Consider the following 11737-nt stretch of genomic DNA (forward strand, 5'->3'; position numbering starts at 1 on the left):
CGTGCTCACACCTATTAAGCTAGAAGTGCCATAATACAAACTGAAGAAAACGTCCTAATGTAAGAGGGGATTAGGTAGAGGACTATGAGTAGCCGGTGATTATGGTATGGTTGTGGAGGTATAGTGACTCTAATATCTGCCCAAAATTACTTTGCAACGATACATTCTAGGAAGATGTGGTGGATGGAACTATCTTCAAGATTACAGACGGGGAGATTGACACGGATGTGGCGGAGGTACAACATAGTAAGAAGACGCCCACAGAAGCATTGCCAATAAAGGAAAACTTTAATTTTGTTTTGCGTATGAAGGTTGTCACACCCCTTTTATGCCCCCACAAAGATAATGTGTTTGGATTGTAGTGGGTTAAAGAGTTTTTTCAATTAAAGTGATAATTTGAAATAGGGATTATTTTATTGTTCAGAGTCGCCACTTGGAATTGATTTTCGGGTGTTTCAAGTCACATTTTATTTGAATCCCTAGTCAAAGGAAGGTTTGACTCTATTATTATTGGTCTGCGAAAACAAAGTTCGGGTAAGAAATTCTGTTGACCGGGGAGAAGGTGTAAGGCATTCTCCGAGTCCCGTGGTTCTAACACGGTCGCTTTATTGACTACATGGGGCTTATATTATTTTTGAATAGATTGTGATTTATTGATTTTCATGTTTTATCTATCTGCTTTTAATCATTAAAATATGGTATTATTTTTTAAGCAAATCACGTGTGTGAATCCGTTTTGTTTATTGTGCCACAATCATATCACGCATACGTGTACACAATTAATAACATTTTATTATACTAAGTTAACTCATATTTTAATCAATGACTAGAATATTAACATCACGCAATGGACTAATAAGATAATTGTAAATTGATATGGGTTACAGAATATGTCAAAAACTATTGTGTTACTACCAAAACTTAATGAGCTAAGTTAGTATTGTTTGAATGAGACTCAAATCAATTCACAAGAAGGGTTGTTTATATAATCAGTTGAGCAAAATCAAATTACTAAATCGACATTTAAACTTCAAAATCAATAGTTGAATAATCCCAATTTGTTACAACGATAGCCATGAGCAAATATTACAATAATAGCTACTCTGCAAAATAATCTTTAATCAGTGTTCCTTCTTCAAATCATTACGACAAATAGCTACTCTGGCAAATATGGCCAATGCATTTCACTTCAACTCAGGCAACCTTCTGTAGCTAGCCATTGAAATATAAATCTGTTAATTACATGAAAAGCTACAAAACCAATAAACTATATAATTTTGTAAATAAAATGCTACACTGATTTCTTTAGAAATGTCTCTGACCAACTGATGATCAAATTTACGGCTCTGTCGTTCTCAATAGTAGCTCAAACCACGAATCATCACTTTTATGTGAGTAAACCTTAGCAGACAAATGTTAGGTTCATCAGCAAAACCAAATCATACATGAATATTTTGAATCACGCTACTGGAACCAAAGATAAACAAAGAGAGGAGTTCAAAGCTAAATTCAACAATTGAGCCTACTGGTTTTACGGAACTAGGCAAAAACAAACAAAGCATGTTTCATTCATGATCCAATATCGAGCAACAAAGAATATGAACATACCTATTAGTCGGTAAATAACCGGTAATTGATTAAATAAAGATCACAATTGAAGACTAAGGTTCAGCGAGAACAGAAGAAAGCAAATCAACAGCTAACTCAAATCCTTCAGATTCCCAGAGAGTGTGCAGCAGACGGGTAGCAGTTTAAAAGAGCTTTGCAATTCCTTTTTTTTTATATTTGTATTTGGAGCTTTCAAATTCTTTAGTTGCAGAAAAATTGCTTTTCGTTTCTTTAAGTGAGGGGTACGTGTGTGTTTTTGCTGATGAATCAATGCCTGAATGGGTGTAAGATGGGAGTGGTGAGGGATGAGCAAGATCAGAGATCCAAGCCGAAGAGAAGGCAGTTGCTCCGGTTCTTTAAGGGGAGGGGTCCGTCCCTTTTTTGTTCTCTCCATGAAGAAAAGAATTCTGAGTTGTTTTTAATGGGTAAGGAGAGTGGTATGGAGTTTGTGAGTGGGGGACAAGAGAAAGATGAGAGGGGACAAAGTGTGGGGGGACAAGCATGAGGGCAAGCATGGGGGACAAGACAAAGTGGAGTGGAGACAAAGCGTGGGGGACAAAGCGTGGGGCCACGCATGGGGGACAAAGCGTGGGGCCACGCGTGGGAAGATGGGAGCGGGAAATATTCAAGCACGGTAAAAAATTAGGTGCTCACAGCATGCCCCTCTTTGCTTGGAAACATTAAAAGTTTTCAGGCAAAGATAAAGTGAGCCGTGTGACTAAGTTTTTGACCCTATCGTTATTCAAAAGAGGAAGAAAATAAAAGAAAATGGTGCAACCGAGTCCTGGTTTTGGACAACCTACATATCTCCGGGTTATAAGGGGATCAAGACGCGTGTAGTTCAAGGGAAGTGATGGAATGATGAGTTGGAGTGTCGAGTGAGGTTCCGTCGAGGCTCCGGTCTGTGGTCTTGCTATTACATCAAAATTGAAAGAAACTAAACAATCCTATCAACTATGAGTTACAAGATTCCTATCTATAAGTTTTTTGAAACTTGATCTTGAATCTTGACTGGTTGTTCATGCAAACTCTGATCTGAACCTTGATGCTTGCTAGTTGTAAATGCTAGTTCATTCTTCTACGACTTCTTCTGAGAAAAACGGGAAATGTGAAGCTCGTAACTTCAGTCATGTCTTGAATAGTCCGTATCCTTTCCATCTGCTTCTGCATTTGGATTCACTTTCTTTTCTTTATTTTGGATTGAGACTTTTCTTTTGTTCATCTCGAACACTGTGCCTCGAGGTAAAACCTGCTCATACATCACAACAAACAAACAAACGAAATTTTTCTGCCTCAGTTTTCACTAGGAAAATTTCGTGAGTTATTGTAACAAAATTCTAAACTACTTGTTTATTGAAATCAAATAAAAGGGAATGGTGTATCCTGAAAAGGTCATGATCCCAAAAGAATGTCTCAACTAAGTATTGGTGTACCTTATGTTAAAATTCGTTATAAAAAAAGTCTTTTCCTGATCGTCTGGGTTCATCTTGATTTGATTATACCCAAAATAAGCATCGAGGAAACTCATTAACTCGTGCCCGGCCGTAACATCAATCATCTTATCGATATTTGGCAATGGGAATGAGTCTTTTGGGCACGCTTTATTAAGATCCTTATAATCTACGCACATGCGAAATTTATTATTCTTCTTAGGTACTACTACTATGTTGGCTAGCCAGTCTAGATATCTTACCTCTCGTATTGAACCAATCTTAAGTAAACGAGTTACCTCTTCTTTGACGAATTTATTCCTTGCTTCAGCAGTAGGGCGCTTCTTTTGCCTTAACGGAGATATGTTGGGATCCAAGCTTAACTTGTGTACGGCTATCTCTGTTAGGATGCCTGTCATATCTTCGTGCGATCATGCAAAATAATCAGCGTTAATTTTAAGGAATTCAATAAAAACATACCTGTGCTCCGGGTGCAATCCTGTTCCCAAATGGAATTTCCTTTCTAGGAATTCTTTGAACAATGTAACCTACTCCAGTTCCTCTACCGTGGACTTCGTCGCGTCCGTCTCCTCCGGTACTTGAAAATACCTTGGTACCCGATATTGTTCCCACTCTTCTGTCCTCGGGTTAGCTTTCTCTAGTTCGTGGGCAGGTGACAGTTGTAGTAATTGCTATGCCACACGTTCCTTTCCTTTGCTACTGGAAACTGAAATTGCATTCATCTCCCTTGCTGTCGGTTGATCACCCCTTATCTGTTTGATCCCCTCGAGTGTCGAAACTTTTAACAATTGGTGATATGTTGAAGGCACGACTTTCATCTCGTGTAGCCATGGTCTTCCCAAGATGATGTTATACCCTATGTCTCCATCTACCACTTCGACGAGCATTGTCTTCATTACTCCCTCAGTGTTCGTGAGCATCAAAAAATTTTCCCGGGTCACGCTTGCGAGGTTGAATCCAGCGAGGAGTTTTATTCCCGGGACAATCTAGCGAGCATCAAAAGTTTAGTTTGCTCCAGTACTCTCTATTGTATGATATTAGCTGAACTTCCTGGATCCACTAAAATAGGTTTAATTTTAAAATTTAACACATTTAAAGAAATTACTAGCGCGTCATTGTGCGATAGTAGTAATCCTCCTGCATCTTTGTTCGTGAATGTGATACCGGGTGTCTCGGAGCCTCTTACTATGAGTTATCGATACTTTTGTCTTATTTGCTGCCGAAAAGGTGACCCTATTAATTTCATTCCCTCCGAAGATCATGTTAATCTTTTGGCATGGAGGTTCTTCTCATTCTTTTGAGGTTTCCGCATCGCCTCTGTTCCGACCATAGTTGTTTTTAGCTCGATCACTCAAGAATTCCATGAGGAGACCATTTTTTAACAACATTGCCACTTCTTTCCGGAAGTGTCGGCAGTCCCCAGTCCGGTGGCCGTTAGTTCCATGGTATTCACACCATAAATTGGGATCCCTCTAGCTGGGATCAGATTTCATAGGTCTTGGGAATCATGCCTCTTTAATATTCCTCATGGCCGACACCAATTCTACGACACCGACATTGAAGTTATATTCTAATCACTTTGGGTAAGAAGAATCTCGCAACCCCGAGATTTCTCTATCCTACAACGATCTATTGTTCCGACCACGATCGGTCCTTCTATCAACGGTGAACCTGTTTGCTATCCGAAAGTTCCTGCCACGACCTTCTGTCCGCTCGTATGGTAAAAATCGGCCTCTCTAAGTCTGTCTATGTGTGTCAATATCATCTTTCATTATTTCTCTGTTCTTCTCCCGTCCTTTGATCGACGATGGGAAGCAAACATGATCGTCTTCGATCCTTATTTTTGACTCGTACAGATTGTGGACATCCGCCCAAGTCGTCGCTTGGAACTTGAGCATACATTCCTTCAGATTTCGGGAAGCATCTGAACTTCTCTGATTTAAACCTTTGGTGAATGCTTCAGCTGCCCATTCATCCAGGACCTCCGGTAGCAACATCCTTTCTTTCTTGAACCGGGTGACGTACTCTCGTAATAATTCAGACTCTCCCTTTGCGATCATAAATATGCCGGCCTTTCAGGCCTTCACCTTTCTGGTTCCGGCATGAGCCTTGATAAAAGAATTCGCGAGCATCTTAAAGGAATCTATGGAATGCTCGAGCAATAGTGAATACCACGTTAAAGCTCCCCTCGTGAGAGTCTTACCAAATTTCTTCAACAACACAGACTCAATATTGTGAGGAGCCAAATTATTTCCTTTCACTGTCGTTGTATAAGTGGTAATGTGCTTATGCGGATCTGAAGTTCTGTCATATTTCGGTACTTCGGGCATTTTGAAATGCTTCAGGATTAATTTCGGGGCCACACCCGGCTTGTACGGTAAATGAATATACTTCTTCGAGTTCGGGCCCTTAAATACTGGCGGTGCGCCAGGGATTTGATTCATGCGGGCATTTACTTCCTCCATGAACCACAAAGGTTCCTTCTTGAACGAATCATTATCATTGTTGAGGACGGATCTACTCCCCCCGGCCCCATCGGAGCCAACTTCGTCCCTGGGAGTGTTGTTGTTGACTCTCCGCATCGTTTGGTTTGCGGAAACCTTGGGAGGAATTGGATCTCACCTGTTCGCATTATTTGTAGCACCCGATAGCGCCTGCTTTAGTTCCATCATAACTTGATCCTGCCGCGTGAGATGGCCTAGAATGATTGCCTGTTGCTCTTGCAGGACCCTCACTGCACTCGCTACATGCTCCTCATCAGCATCATCAGAAGTTCTCTCTCGAACCTGTCGAGGGTATAGCTCGTCATACATCGGTGAAGCGTCGTTCTCCTCATTGCGAGTGTCACTGATTGTATCCTCTAAATGAGGCTGCTCCCCTTGAATTTCAGGGTTGCGTGTGCCGTTAATAATGTTGTCTGCCATTTCTTTTATGATTTTTGCTAAGACAAAAATAATCAAACTTGTTAGTAAAAAGGCTAGGATCAATTCAATTGCACGACTGTCTAGGCCCTACGGTAGGCGCCAAGCTATTTACCCAAAAAATAATACAGTTGAATTTATTCGTGGTTTCTAGACAAGTGAATTAATTTGATCCAAAAAGTAATGAAATAACTGATGAAATATAAAATATTTAGTCTTAGAACGTAGATGAAATAGTAGAGCTAATGATTCCGAGAACAAGGGCAATGATAAGATCAAAAGCGAGAGAATAAAATTGTATTAAAATGCTGTATAGAATGTAGTGTAAGTTAGCTAAAAAACTTGTCCCCTTACAATGATAACTGAGCTCTCTATTTATAGTTATGTCTAGGGAAGGAAGTCCTAAAATCATGACATTCTTTAATGTCAATTATGAGAGTCATTGATGAAGATGTAACGTTAGATATAAATGTCAAATTTCTTGTAACAGGCCATCATCCTTAATGCTACAAAATATTTCGTATTAAATGTTACCGGGCGCAAATCATTTAATACTACTTTTATGATCGTTGTTCCTTCCGGTAACAAGCAGAATAGCTATGTTTGATTATCATCTCCATCTTGTGTTCCACGTGTCATTTCCTTATACAGTTTTACTCCAAAATTATCTGATTATTTCCATTGTTGAAAACGCTCATTACCTGCCAATTGCAACATCTTCGCCATAATTTTATCAAGAAATGGTAAGTATACTCTAATTTATTTCAAAATCATTTTCCCCCATAATCATTTAATTAGCTTTTGGGGATTTTGCTATTGACTCTTTTCATCTCCGCAACATGAAATTCATCGAGGTGTTAGTGAGAAAGTAATTAAGATGATTTATATTTGATCTTTGTGAAATAACTAAAGGCTAGGTTTAGATTAAGTCACAAATATGTGCAGATTAATGAACAAATGAAACCTTTGTGGATGTTTCCCCCAGATTTGTATGCCATGCAATCTGTAATTTTTTAACTTTATTTCTCACATCTTGTGTTATAACTTTATGGGTTTTGAATTTTTGAAAAGATAGCTTATTATGTTCGTGATAAATTATATTTACATAGTTGATTTTAAAATACAACAATAGGGCATGGGTCAAGGTACTGGGTCTTGCCATAAGCAGAACTGTAGCTCCGCCTCTGCATGTGCCTATTTTAATATATAATGATGCTTCGATTCATCGGGCAATTTGAGATGGCATACTTATTGGAAGTTGGAACCATACATATCTTGGCTTTAATTTATATTTTTCTTGTGTGTTTTTAATCTTACATGACATATATTTTATTAATTGTGCAGCTATGAAACCTTTATCTTTTTTTTGGTTGGTAAAGTTAAAGAACATATCATCTAAACAAGTATGTGGGAAGTTATCAGATTGATTTCTATTGACCATTCAATTTTTATAATGTATAACCTAGACAGAATTTGAGAAAAGTTGTCCTACAGAATCCATTTTTAATTTTAAAGAGTGACGTTTGCTAATATCGAATTCAATATACCTATAGCAATTTTATGTTTTACAGGAAAAAAGAAGGTAAAGAATGAGATGTTTATTCCATTTTATAGCAACTTTCGAGTAAGGAAGGAGCAGTAAAGGTCAATTAATCCAGGAAGCGCATGCCAAGCATACAAGAGAACCATCAAGTCACAAATTTGGTGAGTGATTATTGTTAATCATATTTATAAATATGATGAACATGATATAACTTGCTTTAGATGTAGATGAATTGGTTTACAGAAAGTAATTACCTCCTCAAAACGACCCAAAAAATCTGGTGATGACATATTTCCATCTACTATATGAACCTTTTATCCAGGGAAGAATTCTTTTCCAACTGGCTCATCCAAGTATTTTAGTGTTTATCTCTTGTATTTTTAGGGAGCTCTAAGTTAGCTGCTTCATGAGCTTTCTAGTATGATTTCTCAGCAGTTATCTGCCCCACGTTGTTAGCAACATGAGCTTAATAAGTACTATTCTCTAAACAAGGCGGGTATATCCATATAAATTGTCACACTCTTTTTTCTGTTTGTTCAATTTTCAGACGAGGAGATATGGTAGAGGTGCAAGCGGGTGGTGGCAACACCACGGGAGGTGGAGGCCGCCATGAGGTCCTCCAATTTGCCTTACAAGTGGTTCGAGGTCGATGGTTCTCACTTTTTGCCTCTTTCCTCATCATGGCTGGAGCAGGGGCTACTTACCTTTTCGGGACATATTCCAAGGAAATAAAAGGCTCTCTAGGATATGATCAGACCACGCTTAATCTCTTGGGATTCTTCAAGGATCTTGGAGCTAATGTTGGAGTTCTGTCCGGCCTGATAGCCGAGGTAACTCCAACATGGTTTGTGCTGCTAGTTGGCGCGGCCATGAATTTTACAGGTTACCTTATGATATGGCTTGCTGTTGTTGGCAAGATTTCAAAGCCAAAAGTTTGGAAAATGTGCATATACATATGCCTTGGAGCCAATTCTCAGAATTTTGCAAATACAGGAGCTCTTGTGACCTCTATTAGGAACTTCCCCGAGAGTAGAGGTAACATGATAGGCCTTTTAAAAGGATTTACAGGGCTAAGTGGAGCTATAATGACACAACTATACTTAGCTGTCTATGGAAATGATTCTCAATCACTTATACTCTTAATTGCCTGGCTTCCGGCTGCACTATCTGTAGTATTTGTCTATACTATTCGAGAAATGAAAGTCGTTAGGCAGCCAAATCAGCAAACGGTTTTCTTCTATTGCTTGATAATATCAATTGTGCTAGCAGTGTTTCTGATGGTCATGACACTGGTCGAGAAAGCTATAGCTTTTTCCCATGCTGCCTATGTTGGAACAGCCACTGTGGCATGTGCTTTACTTTTTCTCCCTCTTTTGGTATTCATTAGAGAAGAGTTGATTCTCTGGCGTCAAAAGAAATTGCTTCTCTGTCCTCCCAAAATGGTTGCTGAGAATCCGCCAGCATCGGTGGAGAGCGAGCTGAAAGCAATCCCCGAACTACCTCAAATATCAGAAACCAAGAAAGAATTCAACTCGAAGAGCTCCTGGCTCACGGATATTTTCTTGAATAAACCAGCTAGAGGGGAAGATTATACAATCTTACAAGCACTCCTAAGTACTGATATGTTGATTCTGTTTCTGGCTACATTCTGCGGACTTGGATCAAGCCTAACCGCAGTTGATAACTTGGGTCAGATAGGAGAATCTTTAGGATATCCAACAACCACCATTAAGTCCTTTGTGGCACTTCTCAGCATATGGAATTTCTTTGGGAGAATATTTGCAGGATTTGTGTCTGAAAGCCTACTTGTCAGGTTCAAGTTTCCTAGGCCCCTTATGATGACATTAGTCCTCTTGCTCTCGTGCATCGGCCTCCTTTTCATCGCCTTCCCCTTCCCAGGTTCAGTGTACGTGGCATCTTTAATCATCGGTTTCTCATTTGGTGCACAATTGCCATTACTTTTTACAATCATTTCTGAGCTTTTTGGCCTGAAGTACTATTCCACATTATTCAACTGTGGGCAATTGGCTAGCCCTCTTGGATCATACATCCTGAATGTGAGAGTGACTGGACCTCTTTATGATAGAGAAGCATTGAGGGATCTTGAGAAAAAAGGCTTGACTAGAGCATCTGTCAAAGAGTTGACTTGTATGGGTAACCAATGTTATCGGTTGGCTTTCATAATCTTGGCTGGTGTCACATTCTTTGGTGCTCTAGCTTCATTGATTTTGGTTGCAAGAACTCGACAATTTTACAAAGGGGATATATACAAGAAGTTTAGAGAGCAAGCAGAGGCAGCAGATACAGAAATGGCTTCACCAAACAGTACTAAGACACGGTGAGAAATCAAAGAAATTAGGAAAAAAGCATAATTAAGTCACAGAAAAACACAAATAGCACCCTAACATGAGGGACAAACAAAAACAATGTTGGCCTTATTTTGAGATTTTGTTAGTTCTCTTTTTTGTATATCATCATTGGACCGAGGCGGGCTTAAACGGAGAGACATGAATTATGAGGACTTACATGGCACAACTACATAGACTCAGGGATGCGGTCAGTTAAACACCCTTTGCCGGAAAATTATAATGTGTATGTAGGTCAAATATAGTTACCTTTTATACGTACATATCAAATAGTGAATACCGTAAGGGTAATCCCTGGCTCGCCACTTTATATAGTTGACTGGATACTTGCATACTTGCTTAGGATTTAGGAATAGTAGTAATAGTAGTAATGCTAGTTGTTACTCTTTCCTGTATATATAATACTATGTCAGGGGAGGGAGAGTAGGAGTTACGGGTTCGACCGAATTTAGTGACTTTGGTGCAAATCATGTATTTGTCTTAAAAAATTCATTGATTATTTATAAATTATTAATTTAGAACCCACTAACATATAAAATTTAGAATCCCAACTCTAAAGGCTTCAAATTCTGGCTGCGCTTCTATGCTGATTTAGGATTAGTAGTAGTAGTAGTACTAGTTGTTGTTACTCTTTCCTGTATATACTGTGCTGCTATAATTTCCTTGTATGTGATTACCTCTGAAGGGAAAATAGAAAATCTTTGCCGATTTATTTTCTTATCTATTCATCACTAAAAAAAGGTTGCCTAATTAAGTGAAAATTGGCATTAAGAATTGTGAATTTGTATGCAACTTGTTATTCTAATTTGGCGGTTAGCAGATCAGAAGTCTGGAATATTCATGAATCATGATAGACCAGTTTTGCTTGTTTTTGGTAGCAATCAGGCCAAAAAATTGGTGACTTGAAGCCTGCCGAAAACTAGGTCACACCCTTGTTCCTACCCTTAGGGTAGGGCGGCCCCCTATAATTTTGAGAAAAAAAATGTATGTGTATGTATGTATATATATCATAAATAATAGGTTTATATTTTGATGGCCACCATAAAATTCAAAACTTAGGCAGCTACATTGGTCGATTTGAGAGAGTAGGGGAGAGACACAACTTGACTTTTAGTCCGCTGTCTTGGTTCGATTCCCACATCAGCATTTGCTCAAATTGTTATTCGATAGTGGTACCCCTGTCACTTTCAAATTCAAGGTCCGCCTCTAACAACAACAACAACAACAACAACAATCACATATCAATACAACGTTAAGTACAAACCTATAAGGAATTGTTTAGTATGGTGTATAAGAATAATACTGAATATGGTGTATTAGTAATGCTAAAATTAGTAATACTGAAATTTCTTATGTCAACTTGTAAGTGTACAACCGGATAAACATTAAACTATGACCTCATTGATGGGAGCTATGATTCTTCTTATCTATGGAAATAGCAAACAAGAACATGTGTCAGCAAGTGAAGAAAAGACAAAAGCATATGATCATCCATCACTATGCTATTTTGGCTTATAACTGTAGTTCATTTAGGATATAAATTCTATCGAATCTTGCATGCAATACTCCCTCGAGCAAAATTTACTTTACGCATTTTATTTTTTGTTTTTATTTTTCCCTAGTGATAATTCACTTTATATAGTTATAAACTTAAAATTAAACCTAAATGCTGCAATTTAAGTCTATAATCTCGAGGAAAATTGATTTCGTGCAAACTCGAGTTTTTTTTATTTTTAGGGTAATATAAATTCTATCAATACAATATGATATGAGAAGTAGAAAAGGTCTGAATTACACGCATTTTCCAAACAATACAATGCATTTTCTCAACAATAAGGGAAGTTGCCA

At 38.4% G+C, this 11737-nt stretch overlaps 1 protein-coding gene across 1 annotated transcript; it reads left to right on the plus strand.

The window, feature by feature from the left end:
- The first annotated feature begins 6621 nt into the window (after positions 1-6621).
- On the plus strand, positions 6622-10003 carry LOC107821593 (protein NUCLEAR FUSION DEFECTIVE 4-like). Its single transcript, XM_016648031.2, has 3 exons — positions 6622-6723; positions 7552-7684; positions 8071-10003. The coding sequence occupies exon 3, from the start codon at positions 8081-8083 to the stop codon at positions 9863-9865; it is 1785 nt and encodes a 594-aa protein (XP_016503517.2). The 5' UTR covers positions 6622-6723; positions 7552-7684; positions 8071-8080; the 3' UTR covers positions 9866-10003.
- The last annotated feature ends 1734 nt before the right edge of the window (positions 10004-11737 follow it).

Source organism: Nicotiana tabacum, chromosome 17 (genome assembly GCF_000715075.1).
Source record: "Nicotiana tabacum cultivar K326 chromosome 17, ASM71507v2, whole genome shotgun sequence".
Taxonomy (NCBI): Eukaryota; Viridiplantae; Streptophyta; class Magnoliopsida; order Solanales; family Solanaceae; genus Nicotiana; species Nicotiana tabacum.

Excerpts from the sequence above, each read along its gene's own strand:
- LOC107821593 (XM_016648031.2), top strand. The coding sequence starts at position 8,081 with ATGGTAGAGGTGCAAGCGGGTGGTGGCAACACCACGGGAGGTGGAGGC.